Source organism: Trichechus manatus, unplaced genomic scaffold, assembly GCF_000243295.1.
Source record: "Trichechus manatus latirostris isolate Lorelei unplaced genomic scaffold, TriManLat1.0 scaffold00037, whole genome shotgun sequence".
Classification (NCBI taxonomy): Eukaryota; Metazoa; Chordata; class Mammalia; order Sirenia; family Trichechidae; genus Trichechus; species Trichechus manatus.
This window is the reverse complement of record NW_004443973.1, coordinates 2,217,242-2,243,283: the sequence shown is the minus strand read 5'-3', so window position 1 is coordinate 2,243,283 and position 26,042 is coordinate 2,217,242. Positions and strand designations below refer to the sequence as shown.

The window sequence follows — 26,042 nt, the reverse complement described above, 5'->3', positions numbered from 1 at the left end:
CTATTTGCTCAAAAATTCACGTTTGACTAGTTTGCCCACATTAAAACAAAAAAAACCAAACCTGTTGCCATTGAGTCGATTCCAACTCATAGCGACCCTATAGGACGAAGTAGAACTGCCCAATAGTGTTTCCTAGGCTGTAATCTTTACAGAAGCAGTCTGCCACATCTTATTCTTGCCTGGCAGCTGATGGGTTTCAATCGCCAACCTTTCTGTTAGCAGCCGAGTGCTTAATCACTGTGCCGCTAGGGCTCCTTTTGCCCACATTAGTTAGATATTTACTATTTTAAGTACTAATCATTACAGGCTAAATTAGTGATGAGAATTAGCACATTTCACCCCCAAATGTTTAATCTCACTATGGAGTCGTAGCTATAGAGTTAGTTATGTTAGACAGAATATTTGGAGGGTAGAGAGAGAGAATAAAGAATCTGAAAATTCCTAAATTATGTAGTTATGCTGGTAGGACAAAAAAAAAAAAAAAGACATAGCACAAATGAACAACTTGTGTGGGTTTGATACGTTCTTTGAGCATAGTTTTCAGGGAGAATATGGTTAAGATCTTTAGACGGTTTAGTTCTGAAATAAAACCTGCTTTTCTGCTTACAACTCCCAGTTTATTGCAGGACCAACAGTCTTACACATGAGTGGTTAGTGATTACCTGAAAATTTGTAAAATTTTAGGAAATTTTGCAGTGGGAGCACAATATTCCATTATCAAAGATGCAAGACTTCTGATTTTCTCAGCTGTGTGTCAGTCATGCTATACTGCCATGAGTGTATTTGTGTTTCTCCTGGGATTAACCTTATGCCTTGACATTTAAATTTAAAGAACTTTTGCTTATGATCTATTTCTCATCTAATAGCAATTTTTTTTAATGAAGTAGTTTATATATTCAGTCATTTTTCTTTGCTAGTTACTTGCATTGCTATTGGTAACTAGAAAATAGATCAGAAAATTGAGCTGTGGAGCATTCTAACTATTTCGAAATGGTGTGTTGCATTTATTTACGTATAGAATGCCTTGGTGCTCTGTGTTAGTTAGGCTGATTTTTTAATAAATTGCTATCATGAGTTTACTCTTCTTTGACATAGATTCTTGTAGGTTTAACTACCTAAATCTCTTCCTTAGGTTCAAAGTACAGAGGGAGAGGCTCCTCATGTTCCAGCCGCTTACCAGCTAGGTCTGACCAAATCAAAAAGAGGTAAGTAGAATGATATCCGGTAGTTCCCAAGAGTAATACCAAAGTGTTGCCAGTTGATTTGGAGAAGGGGTTTTATCTATTAGTACTTGAAGTACCTTTAAATGTAAGAAGAGTAAGAACACAAGCATGCATGTTTTATTATTGTTTTTGTTATAGAATTTTTTGGTTTTTTCTTGACTTTTGTGCTCATAAACTAGTATTAGTTTGCTTATCCTACAGTGACCTCTTCACACAATTCTGTGTACTCTAAATATTTTTCAGCTCTGCATAAGGGCTAAATGAGAAGAGAGAAAAACAACAGATTCAGGCCACTTTCTACATTGTTATGATTGAAAATACCCTTATATTCTCTGTCTTTGGGTTTTCATTGTTCACATACGGTTCCTAGGTATAAGCCATGAATTTGCCGCTGGCAAAAACGCCAGTCTCTCAGCAACAGTTAAACCTAGTTAAATTAAAGTCAAACTATGGAGATCAAAGGTAGATACTGTTTTTCTCGTGAATTATTAATTATTGACCAAAGAACCTTTGGATCCATTCCTTTCACTTTTAACTTGCAACAAGAAAAAATTGTCTGATCTTTAAATTCACAAAGCTTTAGAGATTTAGAGAAAGGGAGAAAGGAAGTAAAGAAGTTAATATGACCACCGAAGGTAGGACTGTTTATTTTTAAAACTGCACGTGCTGAACCACCGTGGTTTTTTGTTTGTTTGTTTGTTTTTTAAACAAAGATTCGTACGTATGTTCCTGGAATAGGAAATTACATGTTTATTCTCTCCTGATCTCTGAAATTACCTAATAAAAGATAATTTGCATACAATTTTTCTTTTATTGCAGTATGATGCTAAGAAACAAGAACTGCGCTCTCACTACTTCACTGCAGTTCTAGCCAGCCACAAAACAAACTTTCGTATTTTCTTCCTCCTTTAAGTCCATAAAACCACATGTATGTGTATGTTTCTGGACTTCCTTCATCAAAACTTCTGAAATAAAATTTCTGCAATGTTCAGAGCTGTAAGTTACAAGGCAAGGCTCCTGGCTAGCGAGGAGTCTGTGCTTTAGGTGGATAGACAGGGAACAGCAGCTTGCCATGTGTCAAAAGGCAGATAAACAACAATAAAATGTAGGGTCTTTTTAAGACAAAACTCAGTGAGTTTGGAAACAGAATGTGTTTTGAATTTATATCTGGGCTCCTTCTTCTCAGTACTGAATCTCTTATTTCTGGTGGCACAAGCAAAAATATTACTGTTTTCAGTTGTAAATTAACAGTAAATTGGTTTTGTGTGTGCAAGCATGAGAGCAAGGAAGAGAGTATAATATAGTGTTTTAGTAATTTTGGAAGGTAACCTATCAAATTTTGATGATGTGATATATAAGTATTTTAGATTAATCATAATCATAGAATTAAAATCACTGGTTACCTATTCATTTCACAAGTTTGGTAAAAATGCATAGAGTGCATGCATAAATACTTTGTACATTAATAGCAGGACTTTTTTTTTATTGTACTTTAGATGAAGGTTTACAGAACAAACTAGCTTCTCATTAAACAGTTAGTACACATATTGTTTTATGACATTGATTAACAACCCTACGATATGTCAACACTCTCCCTTCTCGACCTTAGGTTCCCTATTAACAGCTTTCCTGTCCTCTTCTGCCTTCTAGTCCTTGCCCCTGGGCTGGTGTGCCCCATTAGTCTCATTTTGTTTTATGGGCCTATCTAATCTTTGGATGAAGGGTGAACCTTAGGAATGACTTCATCACTGAGCTAAAAGGGTGTCCGGGGATCATACTCTCAGGGTTTCTCCAGTCTCTGTCAGGCTAGTAAGTCTGGTCCTTTTTTGTGAGTTAGAATTTTGTTGTACATTTTTCTCCAGCTCTATCCAGGACCCTCTGTTGTGATCCCTGTCAGAGCAGTCAGTGGTGGTAGCCAGGCACCATCTCGTTGTAAATAGCAGGACTTTTGAAGTTAACTGACTTTAATCTCAATCCGGTCCTGAGATGTACATACTGAGGCCCAGAGAGGTTTAGTGCCTCAACTCATGTCATAAGCTAACATTCAGTGGCTATGTTGAGAGCAGGCCAGTGTTTTTCTTATTAAAGAAGACATGCAATATTTTCTTTAATTTAGCAAATTATATGCATGTATTCTATTTTGGTTCTTTATGACACTAGACAAATAAAATTTCCAGATTTTGTTTTGTTCTGACTTTAATGTTACTTGTAACTTCCTAGTTTTTGATTAGAAATACTGTCTTATAGCTTTAGTTAGGACACAGGTGTAATCCTTTTTAATTCCACCTTTTACTAGAGAGAGAGAGAGAGAGAGAGAGAGTGTGTGTGTGTGTGTGTGTGTGTGTGTGTGTTTAACTGAAGTGTGTGACTAAAGAACCTAGATTGTGATTTATAGTTTATAAGGTAGTTTTACCTACATTCTGCTTAGTTCCTTCAGTAGCCCTGTGGGATAGATAGAAGAATTATTACCCCCATTTTGCAGAGGAGAAATGTTATTTCTATGGTGATCAAGCAAAGCAGGAACTTTGCCCCCAGGCCCCCTTGTTCTTTCTACTACCCGACACCTGCTCTGAAGCCTAAGCTGTCTACTTAGAATAACCTGTGTGAACTCAGGTTAGCTGGGAATTAACTGTGAGTAGAACTTGACATAGATTGTGCTCTGCTGCGGTTAAAACAAATCTTAGAGAGAACCTGAGGCAGACCTGGCCACTCTGGGCCCCGTGGTAACTGCCCTTCCCCAACCACGTAGGCAGTTGCAATTCTAAATAATTTAAGCCACTGCCTAGTTCTGTTGTTGCTTTAAAGAAATAGTTATTGATTCATTCAGCAAACATTTTGCTCACAATCTAGTTTAAAAAGAAAAAAAAAATATGCAAGCACATAATTACAGGGATAAGATGTTAGTTGTTTTCTCAATAAAATGTCTAATTAGTACCTATGGTAACAGCTTATTGCAATTCAGTTTCACAGCTACTTCATTTTACCTAGGATTTATCAAGGACATGGATTAATTTGTTATATTTCATTATTCGTTCTTTTGTTAATTTCAAAATAATCTTACAGAATTATTCTAAGTTTTTAATGAGAAAAATGTTTTTTTCCATTTCATATTGTTCAGGTTGAACCTGAAGCTACAGTGAGATTTTTTTTTTTTTTTCCCCAAAGTCAGGCCAGGTTTAATTGATTTTGGATTTTATTCAAACATATTATCTGTTTCTGCCTCTATATAATTCACATTTTATTTGACTATAGATTTGGTAAACACTTTATTTAACCTGCTGCTTTTGAAGTTCTAAGGAGCTTTCCTGTCCTCTGAAGTGTCTCCCTCATTAAATGTATTGATCGTGAAGTCCTTCCCACTGTGGTAATGTAGATGCAAGTGTGATCATTCTTGCTATGCTTAGGTGGCCTTTCCATTTATTGTTTTAATTTTTTTAGGTTATAATAACCAGGCATTAGAGTTTTGAGGCATGGAAGTAAGTTTGAATTATTTGAAACATAAGAGTCATTTATGCATGCTTGCATACAAATTATTTTTTGGCCTTAATTGTAGTCTTATTTTCTAATTAAGAAAATAATAGAACTTTTACACACTATACATTTAAACTTCTAATATTAAACTTCTAATATACATTAGACTTGTAGTATCTTTACATAATGGAAATGGTTTACTTTGGGACTTCTATTTTTATTGGTGTCATTTTTATTTCAGCTGATTGTCCTCCAAGAATAAGACATATTAATTGGGTTTGCCAAAATGCATTGTAACTATAGCTCAATTAGCAACTGAACACTGAGAATTTCTGATAGAAGATATGACTCAGTTTTTGTCTGAATTTGGATGACCTCTGCTTTGATGCCACAATTTTGCTTAAGTAATACATACTTTCCTAAGTAGAAGAAATCTATGTTGTGTATGATATATCTTTTGGAAATCATATATCTGTAATAATATTACTCCCATTGAAGTCTTGTATAACTGCTTTTGTTTGTTTTGTAGATCATCTATTACGTACTGCAAGTCAGCATTCTGATAGCAGTGGTTTTGCGGAAGATTCAACAGACTGCCTGTCCCTTAACCATCTTCAGGTAAACTTCTCATTTGTAATAGGCACTATGATTATCTTCCTTTTAAGGTGATTTTTCAATAGCTATATATTTCAAGACTGATCTGCCTAATCTTTATTTTTCAAATGACAGTAAGAAAAAAATTTCTGGGATGCAGATGTTATCTAAGCATTTTACTACAAATATTAGGTTTCATTAATTCTTCATTTCTTTCTGATCGAATATTTTTAAAAAGTAGGGGAAAAATGCTGCCCTCCTTTTTTTTGTATCATTAGTAAACAAATTATTTTGATTGTTAACCTGTTCAGTCTGGGTTTTTTTCTTTCTTTTTTTCCTTTTAATTATCATTGGGTTTTAGTATTTAACTTGCTTAATAACTAATATTATATATGTATCTATCATAGCTTGCTGAGTATTACACTGACCTTTATGCTAGAGTATGTTAGGTAACCCTGAAAACAGGCACATGTTTATCCTCAAGGAGTTTAGAGTCTAGGTGAGGAATACATAGAACATATATGAAAAGTATTTAGAACATTTGTAAGATAATTTTTAGAGAAAATTGGAGTAAGAGAGAAAGAGAACCCAAGAGAAGAGCCATTAGGGACGTAGCATTGCAGGAGTAGACAGACAAGAGAAGTGTTTAAGAAAGGCAGGTGGGCAGAAAAAGTGAGAGGTGGAGGAGAGACTTTCAAAGGAAAGCCATGGCCATCAGAGTGAAAAGATGAGAATTTGGCTGTCAGGAGACTGACGTTGGAGAAAGCAGTTCCAGTGGAGTAGATGGGGCAAAAGCATGATTGCACTGGTTTGGAGAGTAAATTGATAGGGAAGAAGAGAAGATATGAATTTAAACTATTTTTTCAAAGAAGGATGAAATAGGGTAATGTGTCTTTTTGCCTCGTTAATTAGGGAAGTTGTTCTACTAAGAGAAGAGGCTACAAGAGAAGGAGAGTTTGATCCTGAAAAGCTTGGGAATGAATTGTAGAGAAATACCCTAGTCTTGTAGAGGATGTGATCAGAAACACAGGTTGGAGGAATTAGCTTTGAAAAGAAGGGACACAATTCATAGTTTCCTTTCAGAGTGGAGAAAAGAAGGAAATGATGGAGAGAGTATGGGAAAGTTTGTAGGTATTAGGGAAGAACATTAAGAAATTTTGTCCACTAGTTTCCATTCTCTCTGTGAGTCAGTGTTATTTGTTCAAAGAAGAGCTGATGGGTGTTGGAAAGGGGATTTAAGGAAAATAGTGAAGATTTGGAATAATCTTTGTGAGAAAATGCAGAAAGAAGCTTCTCCTTTTTCCTTTTTTTTTTTTTTTTTTTTTACCACCGGTAAACACATTTTGATCATTAACGTGTTTGATCTGTTTTTTTTGTTTGTTTTCTTCTTACTTTTTTACCATTGTTGTGTTTCAGTATTTAACGTATTTGATAACTAGCATGATGTGCCAATCTATAGCTTGTGGAAGCAGTTTTGAGCAGCACCAGGGCCGTGGCCGAGATGGAGACCATAAAGATTATAGAGAAGCATCACGTCAGATTGTAATTTTGTTCGTGGTATATCTTATTTGTTTTCTTCATCTTTTCACCTGTTTTCCTTTCGCAGGTTCAGGAGTCCTTGCAAGCCATGGGGAGTAGTGCCGACAGTTGTGACAGTGAGACAACAGTCACATCATTTGGTGAAGGCCTTGTCACACCAAAAGCACAAGACCAGCCTTATTTTAATGAATCTGAGGAGGAGTCGCTTATCACTCTTCAGAAAGGAAGAGAGAAGGCAGCAGCAAGTGCTGACAAAAGAAAGTCAGATAGCCAGAATTTCCCCAAAAGTGAGACTGCTGAGGATGATGGAAATGAACAGTCCACCTGTCATCAAGAGGATTGCGTGACTAAAATCACTGAAACTCAAGAGGTTTCATCTCCAGCCCAGAGAGTCGAGCTACCAAGGGAAGAAAGTGCTGAAAGTGATGTGGATAAAAGCAGCGAATGTGAATTTGCCCAGTATACTACACACCATATTCTTAAATCATTGGCTTCTATTGAAGCTAAATGCAATGATAAGGGCTCTGAAGAGACAGTTGTGCCTCCTGCTTCTTCTGTGGACAGAGTTAATATAGCTTTGCAAAGAGCTCAAATGAAGGTTTGTAGTCTCTCTAGTCAAAGAGTAGGGCGTAGCCTGATAAAATCAAAAGATCTGTTAAAACAGAGGTACTTATTTGCAAAAGCTGGCTATCCTCTAAGAAGGTCTCAATCTTTGCCAACTACATTATTGAGCCCGGTAAGGGTTGTGTCCGCTGTCAATGTTCGCTTTTCTCCAGGGAAAGAGACCAGGTGCAGTCCACCTTCTTTCACTTACAAGTACACACCCGAAGAAGAGCAAGAATTGGAAAAAGAGGTTACTGAACATGATGGCCAGTCTCTAGTTAAATCCACTGTTTTCATCTCTCCATCATCTGTGAAAAAGGAAGAAGCCTCCCAGAGTGAGGTGAACCGGCTAGAGGAAGGCCATCATCGAAGGACTCCCACCTGCTCATTCTGTGCTCAAGCACCTATATCGCAGTCCACCTGCTCCCTTCACTCTCTCCACTCTGAGTGTCAGGAGAGGCCCCTGTGTGAGCACATGAGAACTCTGAGCACTCACAGTGTCCCCAACATATCCGGCATCACCTGCAGTGCCTTCTCTTCTCCTTTTGGGTGTCCTTATGCACATAGACACGCTGCCTACCCTTACCGCGCATATTCCGTGAACCCTCCTTCTGCCATCGAAATGCAGCTGCGGAGAGTGTTGCATGATATTAGAAACTCACTGCAGAACCTTTCACAGGTATGAGAACGTGTATCTGTAATAACTTGTCACTTTTATTGACCTGACCACTTCTTAACTCACTGAGAAGCTAAGACCCATCAGGCATGAAGTACCTCAACTTCATTTTCTTACGTGCCTAAACTTGTCTATACCTGCCCTCTTCCTATACGCCTCCCTCCTATTTAAAGGGAAAAGCTGTAACAAATCATGATTTTCTTTGCTCATAATTCCCTACCTTTCTAGAGGAGAGAGTTTACTCATTAAATATCCTCCCTTCTTCAACCTCTCCTCCATTGTCTTCCTTTTAGTCTAGAAACTTTGTCAAATATTTCCTGTTATTAAAAAATCTTTCCTCTCAGTTCTTCCTCTCTTTCCCCTGCCATTTGACAGTGTTTACCACTTCTCTCTTTTCTAAGTGCTCTTCCCCTTGGCTTCTGTGGCAACACACTCTCCTGGTTCTGCTCGTACTTCTCTGACTAAGCTTTCCCCTTCACCTACTGACTCCTGATGCTCGTCCCCTGGTATGGAAATTAGTCCAGTTCCACTGATTCGTAGATTGGAATTATCCCAGAAGAGAAGAAAATCAGGTAAAGTGTGAATATGACTAGAAATGGTTTGTATGTCTTGTCATTCTTAAAGTCACCACTCTCAGATTAGTTAGCAGACAGGAAATAATTTTCAGAAAAGCCTTGAAAATTAATGTTGTCTTCCATTTGGCTTTTACATTTCAGATTTTCTTTCTAGAGGTCTAGAAAGATTTCTTCCTATTTACATTTAGACCATTGAGGAAATGAAGAAAATGACAATGTAGTGTAATGCTTAGTGTTCAGCTAGGAGTCAGGAGGCCTAGAATGTATAAATGGATATCTTATGATGATAAAATGGTTGGTGGGAAGCCACTCTGAAAGTAAATACCAAAGTTCTAACTTTTCAAGTTACAGTAGACGACATCTTCTTTAAATATTGCTTTTATTCTTATGACAGTTGTTTCCTAATGGTTTGTAATCTAACCAGAACAGAGTTTTCTCTTTTTCCTCCTTGCAAAATGTAGTTCTTTCTGAGTGAGATGTTTCACCTTTCAGCTACAATTGTGTGAAGCTGGGGATTCCTAGGGCTCTGTACACCTGCACCTTTCTGGTGCACCTTTCTTTCCAGCCCAGCTTGTTCTGGTCTAGATATGGTCGTCTTCTGTTGGATATACCATCAATACCTCAGCTGATAACTACTCCCCACCCCACCACACCACCCACTCTGGTGAATAGACAGGTGCTCTTCATGACCTGACCTCTCCCCGTCTCCCTAGCGTCATTCATTATGTGTGCTCCAGCCACACTGGACTGCATGCTGGTCTCTAAATAGTTTTGTGTTCTTAGGGATCTGTTTTTTTTTTTTGCACATGACACTTTCTTTGCCTGGAATGCCCCAGTCTTGGCTTTCTTTGCCTGACCAAACCCTATTTACTGTTAAGGCTCAGCTCAAGTGTCACCACTGTTAGAAACGCTTCTGTGACTCGCCTGATCTAGACTTTGTTCATTTCCATTTTAGCATGCCTCCTCCCATTATTATAATAATTTGTTTACGTTTCTTTCTCCTTTCTTAGACTGTGAGAACCCCTCTTAGGCAAGGAATGACCTTTTTTGTCTTCACTGCCTAAAGTAGTGGCATCAGTAGATACTCAAACATCTGAGAATGAATGTGATGACTGCTAGCTGCTCGCCACAGCCAGTAACCGTAATCTCAGAATGACATTTGCTGTTACTTCTACATTTTTTAGTTTTTGTTTGTTTGTTGTTTTTATACTTTCTCAAGGCAAGAAGGAAGTCCTGTAAGACATAGATATAAACTGTACCCAGTTCTTTGCCCCTTCCTCCTCCCAAATAGATTTACTTATAGCTGGAACAGGTAGGATTAAGAGATAGGATTGGGAACTGATTTCTTTAGTTCCTGCTTAGAATAGGAAGTTTTTTTGACCCGAGAGAGGAAAATATGTAGGCCCAAAGTACTGCCTTTTTAACACGTTAGAGAATTTGGAGGTAGAGACTTTAACATTGATTTTTAATTCTATTTCCCCTTTTTTGAAGTACCCTATGATAAGAGGACCAGATCTTGCTGCTGCTCCATACAGTACTCAGAAATCATCTGTTCTACCTCTTTATGAAGTAAGTTCTTACTTAAGTATTTGTGTTACAAAACAAATATGCATGATGCAAGGGAAAATGAAGAGAACAGGATACAAGGAAAAGATTAGTCCAAAGGACTGATTATCCACAGCTACCAAGGCCTCCACCAGACTGAGTCCAGTACAGCTAGATGGTGCCCGACTACCACCACTGACTGCTCTGACCAGGATCACAACAGAGGGTTCTGGACAGAGCTGGAGAAGGATGTAGAACGTAATTCTAACTCACAAAAAAAAAAAAAAAAACAACCCAGATTTACTGGCCTAAAGGAGACTGGAGAAACCCCGAAAGTATGGCCCCCAGACACCCTTTTAGCTCAGTGGTGAAGTTATCTCTGAGCTTCACTGTTCAGCCTGGGAGTGGACAGCCCTGTAAAACCAAATGAGACTAACGAGGTACAATAGTCCAGTGACAAGGGCCAGAAGGCAGAAGGGGACAAGGAAGCTGGTGATAGGGAACCCAAGGTTGAGTAAGGATATTGTTAATGTGTTGTGAGATTGTTAACCATTGTCACAGGGCAACGTTTGTAGTAACTGTTAAATGAGAAACTATTTTGTTCTGTAAGCGTTCATCTTAAGTGAGAATAACAGCACAATTGGAAGAGCGTAGTCAATGCCACTGAACTGTGTATGTAGGAATTTTTGAAATGGTGTATCTTTGGCTATGTGTATTTTCACCCAAAAAAAAGGTTGAGAAGTTAGAGGGTTGACATGTTGTGGGGTTGTTAACCAGTCTCATAAAACAATATGTGTACTACTGTTTCATGAGAAACTATTTGTTCTGTAAGCCTTCACGTGAAGTACAATTAAAAAAAAATGGAACGTGAGAGAAGGGCACAGAAGCAACTCACCAGCACCTCTCACCACCTCAGGATAACTCAGCAGCTGGTGGGAAAGTGCCCACCACAGCACATTAGAAGTCACCTTGCAATTAAAAAAAAACAAAAAAAAACAGTATGCATGATTTAGAAGTATAATTTTGTTTTATTGTATTTTAGAATACTTTTCAGGAGCTCCAAGTAATGAGGCGGAGCCTGAATTTGTTTAGAACACAAATGATGGATTTAGAATTGGCAATGCTACGTCAGCAAACCATGGTTTATCATCATATGACTGAAGAGGAGAGGTAAAAGTTTATTTTGTCTTAATAGAACACAGAATATTTTTCATTCTAAGAAGCATTGTCAATTTTATCTTTTAGCTAGGTTTTATTTCTTCTGCTTTGTACCCTGTATCTGTGTGTGAACCAGTGTAAATAAAATTCAGCATAGTTTTTTACTGAATAAACTTCTCTGCCCTCAATGTGTTGAGGAAGATGGTAGTTGTAATCTGTATTTTTTTTAGTGTTGGGGATCTTTGTGAGAGAGGGTGGAGGAAGAAAAGATGGTTGTCCTGGGGGTTATACATACTACAGTTGCTACTGTGCTAATTTATAGAACTGGGAATTTCAGTATCCTCAGTTAGCCTGTATTAGTTGATGAGAATTATGAATAGGAAACCCCAAACTGCTGCTTTCAAGCTTTGTGCCTATCATCTTACTGGTAGATACGAAGTTGATCAGCTCCAGAGTTTGAGAAATTCGGTCCGAATGGAGCTTCAGGACCTAGAGCTGCAGCTGGAGGAACGCCTGCTGGGCCTGGAGGAGCAGCTTCGCGCCCTGCGGATGCCGTCTCCCTTCCGCTCCTCAGCACTGGTGGTAGGTACTTTGGGGGTTGTCAGCAGTTTTCACTAGGAATGTATTTATACCATTCCCTGTAATTAAGGGCAGATGCCATAATTTAAAAACTTTTACTTTAATGGCAGGAGAGGCATGCAGAATGTTTAAGGAGCTTTCCCACAAAGCAGTTGAATATGCAAGTTTTCAACTTTCTGTTTTCTTCAATAGTTAGTATCTTTGGAAATATACTGAAAAAATTTTATCATAATTTTTAATAATAGAGAATGAAGGTCAACACAAGATTTCAGGGTTTTTAAAAGAAAAATGATAGTGAATCAGTATATGACTAATTTAGATTTTAATCATTGCACTTAACTGCAAAGAACTGAAGTATGTATTTCATGCAGTCTTTTTTTTTTTTACTTGCTTTTGAGTAATTAACTATTTTAAATTTTTCTTTATTTTCTATTCATTGTGCATTGTTAAGGAATCATATCAGATCTTTAAGTCAAAAACCTGTGAAGGAGTCTGCAACCAAGAGAATAAAAAGAAACACTATTTCTCTTAGTTTTGTACAATTTTGCATACTTCTAATGTTCCTTTCCATGAAATTTGAACTCAACAGTTGTATTTTTGCCAATACCTTTGAAGTAGTAGAATATGTTGTTTTGAGGCATTGAGATAATGAACTTTTCTCTTTTGTTGCTTGAACATCAGATTTAATTTTGCTAAAAATAAATGGAGGAATAAGCACACACACATACACACATAAATAGGGTACAATAAATAGAACAAAAATGTGTATTGTAGTAGTAAGAGTATTCTGTATCATTTATAAATATATTTTTCCATAAAATGGTTTTGACCCACTATTCTGAAAAATGTGTTGGTGACACCAGAGAATGAGAACATTGACACTTCTTTTAGTATCAGACCTTCAGTCAAGATAACAAATTTTATAGAATTCCATCACAGTTGAGTTTGACCTATGTGACATAAAGGTATTCTGCAGAGCAATGTTTAGCTAATTAATTTTATTATAAAACATTTGGATTTGAAAAAAAAATATGTATATATTGTTCTTACTTTTTCAGGGAATGTGTGGCAGTAGAAGCGCTGATAACTTGTCATGCCCTTCTCCATTGAATGTAATGGAACCAGTAAGACTCTTTCCTTTTAAATCACTGGGGAAGGGAATGATATAAGATAACATTTCATAAACACATGATTTTCCTAGTGTGTATGAAATATATTGTTTAACAGAATTTTGATACATTTTGATAATTTATTGATTAGAAGTGCGTTTAGCACTTCTGAAAGTTCGTTGCCACTAGGAAGCCAGCTTAATTGTACTATGATTTATCTTCGTGGCCTAAAGGAGATAATGTACCATAAAAAGTTTTCCATTTATACTCCAGGGGAAATACACTTTCATTATCTGACCCCAACCAAGTCCTTTAGGTATGGTTGGATCTGTAAAATTACTACTTTTTGAACAAAAGTCTGATTTTTATTTAGTATCTTTTAAGCAAATTGGATTCATTTGGAGACAAAACCATTATGAGTAGCTATTTTGGTTACCACTAGAAAACCAAATTCATTACAAGTAATCTGGACCTGTGTGGTAACCAGTGAAGGAACCCAGGTGGCATAGTGGTTAAACATTTGGCTGCTAACCAGAAGTTCAGTGGTTTAAACCCACCAGCTGTTCTGTGAGAGAAAAACCAGGTGATCTGCTTCTGTAAAGATTACAGCCTTGGAAACCCTATGGGGGCAGCTCTTCTTTGTCCTCTAGGGTCGCTCTGAGTGCGAATTGACTCCATGGCAACGGGTTTATATATTCAAGTTGCACATGTTGATGCTTGATGTCACTGTGAATTTAAATTTTACTTGATGTTTTTGTAAATGAATTGAATAGTTACTAAGTTAATTAATTAGAATTAGCATCTTTACAAGCTGTGTGATTTTTGGCAGTCATCTCAGTAAGATTTTAATCCTCTTTTCAACTACCCATCATAATTTCAAGAGAGAAGAATAATGGTTTTTCTGATCTCCAGGTCACTGAACTGATGCAGGAGCAGTTATACCTGAAATCTGAATTGGGCCTGGCACTTGGAGAAACGGGGTTTGAAATTCCTCCTGGAGAAAGCTCAGAATCTGTTTTCTCCCAAGCAACCTCAGAGTCATCTTCTGTGTGTTCTGGTCCCTCTCATGTTAGTAAAAGAATTGGAGTACCTTCTAGTGACTCTGTGGCCAAACCCAAAACGCAGTTAGTGTCAAGCAAGAAAGTATTCCGTGCGTCAGTAGCCCTCACGCCAACAGCTCCTTTTAGAGTAGGTTCTGTGCAGACACCTCCAGATTTGGAAAGTTCTGAGGAAGTTGGAGCAGCTGAAGAAGCCTCAGAGGCAGTAGGAGCTAAATCTGAAGTGGAAGAAGGGCATAGAAATATCCCATTAATGCCAGCTGCTGAGGAAATGCATAAAAATGTGGAGCAAGATGAGTTGCAGCAAGTCATACGGGAGGTGAGTAAAATCTATGCTTAATTAATTTATTTGGAGATATATATTAGAGGAGTTTTTATCTGAATGTTAATCTTTTATATTTCTTTTATTCACTGTATTTATTAAATTTTCAGAGAACTTTTAAATTAATTTTCTCATTGATCCAGTTGGTATCTATTAAGATATGTTTGTCATAGGAATACATTTCTGCCAATTTCATATTCCACTGTAAAATAATTGCAATTCTCATTCTATTGAAGAAGGTATTTGTAGGGTTTGAAATAAATAATTGTGTTACAAACTCTTTGGACATCAGATTTCACATCTGTAAAATGAAGGATTACAATTTATATCTCTTCCAGGATGAAAATCTGTCATTTAATAGTTTGAATTGACATTAAAAAATAGTGTTGTGATTTTTTGGGGGGAGGGTTATGTGATTTTAATAAGTACAAAGAATTTCGTTTGGTTGGTAGGTGGAGAAATGTGAAAATTAGATGAGATGCTCAAAGATAGAGATCCAGAATGAAAAGATGAGTTTGCGTTGGATGATAGCAGTGTGAGAATCTGAAGCATTCGCCATAGTGCTGGGTTACCAAAAAACCAAACCGAACCTGTTGCTGTTGAGTCGATTCCAACTCATAGCGACCAAAGGGACTGCAAAAATTAGCAAGATTAGTAGTCAAAAGTCAAAGGTTAATTGAGAATTTTAGTAAAATAACTGTTTTGGGCATCGAAATCAGGCAATAATCAGGAATAGTATATATCATTTACAAAGGAAAACCTCTGTTTTTTCCTTTTCTTCTCAAATCATACTGTCTCTTTGGGTACAAAATCCAGGAGAGCAGTGCACAGAATAAAAATTACGTATGTTAAATATATATATTTTTTCCCATTCTACTCCTTTGTCTTAAGAATTCTTAAGACAAACTCTAAGAAAAGAACCATATTTATTCAGTTATTTCCAGTTGAAATATGTAAACATCATCATGATGATAAGGGACCTTTCATTCTTCCCAATAGTTAGAAAAAGGATATCCTATACATTTAAAAAAATCACTTCATAGGTGCCTAATGAGCATCTGTTCTGTGAAGAATAAAAGAAAAATACATACAAGACATGAAAACCTTAAGCTTAAAGTCTAGTAGGAAGATAAACAAGACTAAGACTGGAAACAATTGAAAAATCACACAGAAAAACATTTATTATAAAGCAGTCAAGAACTAGGAATTTAGAAATGGAAAAGGTCAAAATGAGCCAGAGAAATTGGGGTCAGCGGCTTCCTATTTAAACTGTCTATTTCCAATAAATTCATCAACGTGAACCTAGTATATTTTTAGAATTCGTTTGTGAGTAGCCATAGAACACATTTCTGGTGATTCTAGATCAATAATGGTGACAGCAGACCAGGCTCTTCCCTCAGACAGGCCACTGACCCCTGGATCCAGAGATTAGTTCATGTGCTTTAGGGGCCATCATTTAAAGCCGCTTGGTAATAGTTAGAAGAAGTGCAGTAAAAATAGTTCGTTCTGCTAGGATGCCACATATGCAGTCCTAAAAATCATCGTTCTGTGGAAACTCATGCAGTCAAAACCAGAGGGCTTTTAGGGAAAATGGAATTAGTGATATAACCTTAAAACTTTATCAGTGACATATTAAAAAAAAAAGGAACCTAATAAAAACAGTAGCACCATCTTACATCTGTTAAATGGTTAAGAAATGCATAAATACTACAATAAATATGACACTTCACCTTGAAAAAGACCTAGAGTTTGCTTGTTGAATAGGGCTTTGGAAGGGTTGCAGCTTTTAAGCTGTTGAATGAATTGTGGCTCGTAACATGCAATGAACTGAGGTAGCTGGTGGACGTTTAAGGGATGTGTGTATGTGTACTATGGTTTTAGGTGTAGCTGAGTCTAATTTTCTGCTTTTACCTAGTGTTTCTTGTGGATAAAATCACACTAATCAAACGGGAAGTTTGCATTATGCTCATATTGTTTCCTAATACTTCAGTTACATCAAGACAAGTTCTCATTTTCAGAACAAGTATTACAGCAGAAGAGACTAAACCGAAAACCAAACCAGTTATCAAGTCAGTTCTGATTCATGGCAGCCTCATGTAAGTCAGAGTAGAACAGCACTCCATAGGGTTTTCAATGGCTGTGTTTTTTTGGAAGCAGATCACCAGGCCTTTCTTCTGAGACACCTCTAGGTGGACTAGAACTTCCAGACTTTCGGTTAATAGCCAGGTGCCTAACCATTTGTACCACCCAAGGACTCCATACATGTGTATAATTTATTTTCATGACATGAATTTACCAATTAAAAAAAAAAAGTTTAAGAGGTCTTAATTCTATATATGTATCTGTTCTACAAATGTAACTATTTTTAAGTTAGTTGTAGGTGGTTAAGATTTATCCCATTATGCTGCTTTGAGCCTAGAAAACTACATGCTCATTTATAAGAGCCTCCCACTAAATATGAAAGATGTTAAAATTTTCAGACTTTAGTATGTAAGGCAAATGCTTGAAAAATTGTTAAGACTTTGTTACTTTCCCATTAATTAGAAACTCCCTAACTCAGAATTTGGCATAGTTTGGAGGAAGTTGGGTTTAACATTTGCCCTTTTACTGTCTAAAAGAAGAGTTTACCAAGCAAAATAAATAGATCAAACCAGGCATAAGAAGAATGTTGATGTATTTAAAAGAATAAACTTTTGAAGCACTTTAAAAGCATATGTTAATGGACATATTAGTCCAAAGCTAATTATGATTTTACAAAATAATTTACATTAGTATCATATTAGCTCACAGTGGTTTTCTGTTAAACTTTTGTGTACAGAATATTTGAAATTCAGATTAGTCTTCATTCTGTTCATTTCACATCAGTAATCTCTTTACTCAAGTATACATGGAACTGAGTTCCTTTTTTTTTTGTTTTAAACCTTGGTGTATCAGCTACAAAGAAAATTAGATTTTGTCTTCCTAGTAAATTCTGGGCCCCTAACCCCATTAACAAAGCTGCTATTCAGAAAGGCAAGATTTAACCTTGGCTTGAACAGTTTTGCAGGTGAGGATTAAGCATGTTTGGCAGACACTTTCAGGGAAGTTTTCTTAGTGCACTGCTCGGTGCATGAAAACAATGCTGTCTGTCAGGCCTTTGTTTCCATCATCTCACTGTATGCGAGGTTTTTTAAAAAGAGCGCTTTCATTGTTTATCGTTTGTTAATACAGGGGAATTCTTTTGCAGGAGCACACTGAAGGAGAATATTGAAAGAAAGTCTTTTTGTACAAATATTTAACACACTTGTTCAGTGATTAAACTTCCATCAGATTAAAGATACCCCTTTTCTGCTTAGATGTGTGTGCTGTAGTGGAAAAAGTACACTGTCTTAGAGGAGTTTGCCAGGGTGGTCTGTGATGTAGGTCATCAGTGGCCTGTAACTGTTTACAGTTACTTTAAAAAAATAAAAAATAAAGCGATTACTTAATAGAATGACTGAATATGTGCCCATAGAAACAAATTCATCAGAATTAAATATCCAAGAGTAGCAGTGTTATTGTTGTTTTTTCTGGGTGCCATCAAGTTGATTCCAGCTCACAGCAACCCCACATGACAAGGTAGAACTGCCCCATAGGGTTTTCTTGGCTCTAATTGTTACGGAATTGCCAGGTCTTCTCTTGCAGAGAGCTGCTGGGTGGGTTCAAACCACCAAACCTTTGGTTAGCATCCAAGCGCCTAACCATTGCACCACCAGGGCTCCTTAAGAATAACCATAGATCACTTTATATTTAGGGAGTTCTTCCTTATTTATTGAAGTTGCTAGGCTTGGTTTGTGCCTTTCAGTATCTATTGCAGTACATCTGATATGCTTTAAACATGTATTTTGGTACATACACAGTTTGCTGGTGTTCTTATTGTAACTTCTTTTAGTGATCACCTAATACAATGTCTGACATGCGGTAGGCACTCAATAGATGTATACTAAATGGATGTTTTGCCCCACATTTCAGACTTGCAGTCTGTTTGTATTGCCAGTAAATACTCCCTTCTTAACCTCAGAGTCCTGGGTGGTGTAGACAGTTAGGTGCTCAACTACTAACCCAAAGGTGGGCATTCAAACCCACCCAGAGGTGCCTTGGAAGAAAGGCCTAGCGGTCTGCTTCCAAAAGGTCACAGCCATTGAAAACCCAGTGGAACACAGTTCTTTTCTGCATGTGGGTTTGCCATGAGTCAGAATTGACTTGATGGCAACCAGTTTGGGTTTTATGGTTTTTCCTAACCTCAAGTGGTCTATCTTCAGCCTATGCTACTTTTTGGAAATTATGCTCATCAAGGCAACTTTACCATCCATCCTAGTAATTTCTCACTTCTAATCTTTCTATTAATGAGCCCTCGTGGCACAGTGGTTAAGCGCTCAACTGCTAACGGAAAGGTCAGCAGTTTGAACCCACCAGCCGCTCCACGCGAAAAAGATGTGGTAGTCGCCTTCCTTGAAGATTACGGCCTTGGAAACCCTATGGGGCCGTTCTCCTCTGTCCTGTAGGGTTGCTATGAGTTGGAATAGACTGGAGAGCATACAAGAACAACAACAATCCTTCTCTGTAGAATCAGAGACTTTACAACTAATTTATTTGCCCGTACATTTATTCCTTCAAAAAATTGTTAAAAACACTTTTTTTTCAGTGCTAGTCTGTCTGTAGCCCTTCTTTGTTTTTCTGCTTGTTTCTGTTCCTTTTTGTGGTGATACTGTCTTTCTCTTGCTGTCTCATTATTCACTCAGACATTTATTGAGCACTTACTTTATGCCAGAATACATCAGCCCTCTCCCTGAAGTAACTTACAGTACAGTGCTTTCCATTTTGACCTCACCAGTCCTGTTCTAACTTCCTTCTCCTCCCTAGTGGTACCATCTTGTCAGTTGCCTCCTTTCTGCCCGGTCTCATCCAAGATGTGCCTGCCGCAAAGTTTTCTGTCCCCGCGATCATCTGAAATTGCCCTTACTTTTTTTGTGACCTACTATCTAAAGTCGACCATTCTCTAAGGATTTTCTGTTTTCCTCTTCTAGCTAATATTAATCTCTCCTTCTCCAAATTTTATTCTGTTCTTATGCATTCATTGCTGAAGTTTTCAACTAACTTTTTATGAAACATTATTCATTTTATCTCCATTAAAATTTTAGTTTTTGATGGTTTACTCCAGCAGTACTCTACTCCCAAGATATGTTGGCGAATTTTTGGTTTGTAAAGACTACTTTTTGGTTGCTTTGTTATTTGAATGATGAGATGTAATAAAATTGCCATGTTACATTGACAGTAGGACTAGAAAGACAATACTGCTTAACGTCTTTTGTAAACATGGATTTGCAGTTGTACTGTGGCTAAGAGAACTTTGTTTTTATAATACTATATCCAACACATTCATTTAAAACATGAATCTGAAGTGCTGTGAACTTCAAAAGCATTTGATGCTGTTTAGAATTATTGGTAGAAAGTAAAATGAAGAGGTTGTATTTATTTAAATATATTCCAGTACAGATGGTTGGTAGCTAAGGAGTGCTTTGTTTCTGCAAGTAACTATGTGTAAGTCTATGTATTGTATACCAGTTTTGTATGACAGATTAATACAGAGCCACTTTTGGAAAGACTTCAATTGAGATGTGTTCAGGATGTACTTAGGAACATTTTAGGAAATACATCAGGCTGGCAGGAAACTGTGGAAATGGGGGATTTTTAAAAGCTGGTTGAGTGTGTCTCAAGTGCTAATTTGGGAAGGCATTATCAGTTTATTTCAGGAAATACATATTTAAAGCCTTCACAGAGGGCTGTTTGGCAATGATGCTGTATCATTAGAGAAGAAGGAGTGGATAGGCATGTATAGTATTTGGGCACCTGGAGAAGACAATCTTGATGGAATTGCTTTTAGGCCCATTTGCCTCTTTCCAGCCATAAAATGAGATGTTTATCCTTATCTGAAGCAGTACTTTCAGGCAGGTGACAAACATACCATACAACTGAAGAAAAGTTTATTTCTTTAGAATTTATGTTATTTTAGAGGATGTTTTTATGTTTTAAAATACATTGTACTAAATGATAATTTCTCCTTTCCATTTAAAATGTACATGCTAGGTGAGAACCACATATAACTTCTTTAGATACATTGTTTATAGACGGAGAATATACCTGTATATTATTTGCCACTGATGAGTTTTCTTAGCAATGAGAACACTTGACTGTCCTGCTGATTGCCTTCCAAAGGTACACATTAATAAAAAAAATAAAAGTGAACCTAACTTTTTAATCAGACCTTTCAGGTTACTTTGTGTCATGAAATAAATTACTGAATTTACTGAAAGCTTTTTAATCTGTAAAATAATTTCTAATGTTCTCAATTTAAGAATTATGATACTTTATAATGTAGTTGGCCGAGTTTTACAAGGCCAGACCTCAGATGCTGATCTGGGTTTGAGGACAGATGGACACAATTTCCCATTGCCTATCTGTATTGCATGAAGGTTCACATGAATTTTGTAGTTACCTCTGCATTTGAGCTGAGTGAAGCAAATGCCATTTGTTTTTCTGAAAACATAAAAAATGAATTAGAATGATAATTGGTAAATTCTTATTTTTCTCTTATTCTGTTCAAGATTAAAGAGTCTATTGTTGGGGAAATCAGACGTGAAATCGTGAGTGGACTTTTGGCAGCAGTATCTTCAAGTAAAGCATCTAGTTCTAAGCAAGACAAATAGTCATTAAATAGAATTTACAGGTAAGTGTTTCCGAATTTCTTTATTTAGCTAGATGTAAAGATTAGTGCTTGGCTTTTAATGCTTTGTTTTCTTAGTAGATAAGTCTGTTTTTCCAGCTAAATTTTGATTTTTAGAATGTATGTAATATGATATCTTATCTGTGAAAACCTCATACAGTCCCATTTGGAGTGTAAGCAAGTCAAATCCTATAATATTAACCTCGAAGGGATTTTCTATATTGTGGTGTTTTACTGAAATTTTATTGTAGTAAATAATTGCTGGAATTGGCCCTCAAACTTGAATCTTATTTTAATAACATTGATTATAGTGGCATTTCAGATGTACAGTTTATAGAACATTATTTTGAGAATCACAAATTCTTAGTATCTTATTATTTTTGTCTTTTAAAACAGACATCTACCATATGTCCATATATAATTGTCATAATTTATAAAGATATATTTTATGTTTTGTTTATTAAAATTAATTTAATTCATTAAAATTAAAACAATTTTATCTCATAACTCTAGTTACATTTTATAAAATATATGCTCACAGTAATACTTGGTGAATGCAAAAAAGAATATATTATTGTTTAGTAGAATTGTAAGTTTATTAGAGATAAACATTCAATGAAATATGGAAACAAAAATGTAAGTTGAAATATATATAATTTCATCTGTAGATTCTGGGAAAATAGTTGATAAGTTAGGTTATAAATAAACTAATAGGATTTTTTTTCAAAGCTAGGCAAAAAATTAACTCTCAGTAAGATGTATAGAAATCACAGAAGGATCATATTTAGATAGCTAGATAGATAAAATTCTCATCCCTTTTTTGAAGAACCTTTTAATAATAATATTTGAAAGGTGTTTAATGTTGTCTTCTTTTCTTTTTTAAGGTTGACATGGATCATATTAGCTGTATAATATTGGGGTTATCAATGGTATACACTGGTGGAGGTGTTATTTGTGCTTCAAAAGATACTTGCTGCTGAGCTGGGCTACTGTATAAATGTACAATGTTTATTTCTTCTATGCATATCTTTTAAAAGTACATAGAAACTTAGCCACTTTGCTGACAATTCTAAACTATCAAGACTGTAGCAGTTTGAAAACCTAATATTTATTTGTATGTCAATATTTTCTAATTGATTCCCTATATAGAAGTAATTTTAAGACTTGAAGACTTCCAGACTTAACCAACTTATAAATAACATATTTCTTCAGAATAGCTTCTTAAAACACTGACCTCTATGAGGTATTTACTGTGCAATAACTGATTCATTTTTTGAGAGCTTGAAGCAACCAATGATTTCCTTCCACTGCTGTTAATTAGTGTCACTTCCAAGAAGAAAAAGTGTTCTGTTGTAAAAATTGCTATTAATTCTTGAGGAGGCTACTAATAGCAGTATGGTAGAATTCTATGAGGCTACCTACAGCTACTTCATGTTCTTACACTGTAAGCCTTGTTACTTTACCCAGGACAAATGTAATTTTATTATAGCTTACATAGTATTTTTCTTTTGGAAATATGCCTTATGTTAAACACTATGTACTTTTTGCCTTGTCCAGGCTTCTTTATTATAAGGAGAGATCTTTTCTTCTGTCTTTTAGACAAAATAGTAGAGTATTACCAAAATAACAGGGCCTGTGACTTGAATGCATAGAAATGATTAAGCTGGATTTTGTCTTTTCAAAGTGAAACTGATTTAGATTTGTTTCCCTCGTCCATAAATGGTTTTAATTCAGTTTTGACCACTGAAAAATGTTCATTTTTATGAAAAAAGGAAAATGGTTTCCTATTTGGTTTTATATATGTCAAATGGATGTGTAAAGTAACAACTAAATGTAATTGGAATTATTCTTTTAGCATTTATAGTTTTCAACTCATTATGTTTCTTTTTGTGTAAAATTTTAATCAAAAGTGGTTGAGATGTTAACAGTATTCTTTGAAAGAATATCTAAAAGGTCTGTTAATGTTGAATTATCACACAAAGGCTGATTTCTAAAAAAAAAATATTAAAACAATAAAGTATTTATTTTGCCTAACATGCTATCAGTGGTTTCTTTTCTTGAACTCCAACATGAAGAATTTGGATTAGATTTGATCAGTAACAAAGTCTAAAAGAATTGCAGCACATAACAAAATAGGTTTTTATTCTCTTTTCTTGAAGAGGCTTCAACAATGCTTAAAAAGTGCAGTTGAGACTAGACCACCCTGGAGAGACAGCACATACTGATGCCTGTTGGCCTCATCTAGTTCTGAGGTCCTAATGATTACCATCTGAGACCACAGAAAACTCCTTTTAAACTGTACTGTTAAAACTACAAAAAAACAGACATTAAAATATTCTTTTATTACTTGGTCAAATTATTCAACAGTTTAACTAGTTGATTCTAATAGCAGTAATGATAAGTATAGACCAAACAACCCTGTCTTAATACAGGAATAGTTGATTTTAATTGTTTAGTTTTGTAGCCAATTTTAGTACATTTCTGACAATACGTGATACCCAAAATTTGATCTTCAAAGTTAGGGATATAACAGTTGCAGCAACTTATAAGGTGAACAGTGGACAGATCAGTTGCATAGCATACACATGAAATAAAATGAACCACAACACTATTAGAGTTTCATCTTCCCTCTCCTTATTTTAAACCTTTGTGTACATAGTAAATATTGGAAAGCTGTTATGTTCAAGCCACCATGCTAGCTGCTATATAGAAATGAAGAATGAGAGAGGGTCTAAAAAATAGATGGAGAAACAAGCATATGTTTATTTATGCTTAAGTTTAGAAATACCAAATGCAAAATAGAAAAACAAAAATCAAGAGTATAGCCTGGGGTGGTCAGAGAAGCCTTTACCAAAGAGATGTGGTTTGAGTAAAAACTCTTCAAAAATGGGAAGTGGAAGGGGCAGGGTTCAAATAGTCAAGAAGAATATTAGCAAAAGTTATCCAGAATGCGTAAGTCTAGTTTGAATCACCGTGTGTAGTCATAATTTGATTATAGAGTGAAGGATTTTTGAAGGGGAATAGTGAAAAAGTTGGAAAGGTAGGTTGTGGGTATATTGTGTAGTCTTGAATGCTAGATTAGAGGTCCCTGGATAGCGCAAATGACTTGCTCGTCTACTAACAGAAAGGTGGGCGATTTGAACCCATTGAGCAGCCCTGCAGAAGAAAGGCCTGGCAGTCTGCTTCTGTAAAGATTCCAGCTAAGAAAACCCTATGGAGCTCAGTTCTAATCTGTAACACAAGGGGTCACCGTGAATAGACTCGACGGCAATGTGTTTTTGTTTTTGTTTTTAATGCTAATTAAGGAATGTATTGACCACGTTACATACAGGTAATAGAGGACTGGCATAATGAATGCAATGTTTTTATGAATGCAGGTTATCCATAGTTTATGTATATTGTGCTAAGAGCTTGAACTAAGAAATCAGAAGAAAAACAATCTTGAAATTTCGAAGTTTGGAGCCCCTATGAATGATACCTTACTGACAAAAATAGGCAGTTTCTCAAGTTTGACATACATATTGTTTCTCTAAAGAGTATTCAGTTGAATTTCAGTAACATGGAAAATATGTATTACATCATTTAGGAATATTTGCTCAGCTGGCTATCTTCAGCTTTTTAAGAGGAAAATGAGAATGCAGTAAAAAGTGCATGTAAAAAAATGTAGAGAAAGTTATGTACTGCCCATGTTCCTCACTTGCACAAAGGGGAGTGTGGTGCTAGTGGAAGAATAAAGCAAAACGGAGGCATAGGTTCTTCTTCTTCCCCCTCTCCTGGAAAGGAGGAATTGACAGCACTGCTAAGAAGTGGGGAAAGGAAACAGTCCACCAGCTTATAGTTAAAGCTGAAGATCTAAGTTTTGTAGTAGGTTAGGTATGCCTAATTATTAGAATCATTATGAATATAGCAAACATGTAATTAGCACTTAATTCTAATTGCATTCTAACTGTATAAAGTTAAGATGCCATATCTAATAACAGTTCCTCTTCTATTCAGTTTTTTGTTTCTATAAAGTCAGGACATTTACCTTGTTTTCATTGTTCTCATTTTCACAACTGATGTTGTTACTCATTCTGAATAAACAGTAGCTTGCCTACAGAATGCCATTCTCTCAGTAGTAAATTAGAAATGTACTCAAAGAAACATTCATATCAAACATATTAGGATCCATTTTCCCCATTAGGTTCGTTTTGGATATCCCAAAGGAGACTAGATCTTTTGTGAAGAATGAATAATTGGCTTGCTTGCTCACTTGCTCACTCCACTCATTTAAAGTTTGTTAGATACCTACCATTTATAAGGCTCTGAGCTAAGGAAGATGGATATATAAACATTGAATAACCGTGTTTATATATTGTACACTGTTTAGATCTTTGACTGAAAGAATGTATTTAGGCATTAGATTTTGTCTCCTTTTTGTCCATTTTTTAAAAAAAATATAAAGCGTTCTTTAATGAATAGGAAAATGACTTAGTTGCTTTATTTTAGAAATAAAAATATTTGAGGTGATGGTAAAACATTTTAAAGAAAGTAACTATAGGCTAAAGAGAAAAATAAAAATTTAAATCTTGAGTTACTTTGAGCATACTACAGCTATAGAGAAAGCACACATTTTGTAAATATTTGTATGTTCTTGTTGCTTTAGAAAGCAACCTTCATTCTATTGTTTTGATGCCCATATTGATTTGGATTTCCAAAATTTCCCTTGAATCAACCTTGATGTCATAAATATATGCAATCAATAAAAGTAGTATTGAATGACAAATGTACTCATTTTAGACTTTTAAACTATATGTATAGCATCAATAGCAAAAATAAAAATTTAACATCAGAAATTAATGTTTTATA

At 35.9% G+C, this 26,042-nt stretch overlaps 1 protein-coding gene across 7 annotated transcripts in view; it reads left to right on the top strand.

The window, feature by feature from the left end:
- Positions 1-25,120, top strand: part of ITPRID2 (ITPR interacting domain containing 2) — a 43,116-nt gene extending 17,996 nt beyond the window's left edge. For 3 of the 7 annotated variants that reach the window (XM_004375452.2, XM_023730508.1, XM_023730512.1), the window contains 10 exons: positions 1,133-1,205; positions 5,224-5,312; positions 6,895-8,109; positions 10,173-10,250; positions 11,269-11,396; positions 11,816-11,966; positions 13,022-13,087; positions 13,985-14,449; positions 21,076-21,197; positions 22,079-23,228. In XM_004375452.2, coding sequence (XP_004375509.1) covers positions 1,133-1,205; positions 5,224-5,312; positions 6,895-8,109; positions 10,173-10,250; positions 11,269-11,396; positions 11,816-11,966; positions 13,022-13,087; positions 13,985-14,449; positions 21,076-21,177 — 2,367 coding nt within the window. In that variant the 3' untranslated portion in view covers positions 21,178-21,197; positions 22,079-23,228. Of the gene's footprint in view, positions 1-1,132; positions 1,206-5,223; positions 5,313-6,894; positions 8,110-10,172; positions 10,251-11,268; positions 11,397-11,815; positions 11,967-13,021; positions 13,088-13,984; positions 14,450-21,075; positions 21,198-22,078 lie in introns of all 7 variants that reach the window. The other 4 variants (XM_023730509.1, XM_004375450.2, XM_023730510.1 and 1 more) reach the window with 4 other exon arrangements.
- The last annotated feature ends 922 nt before the right edge of the window (positions 25,121-26,042 follow it).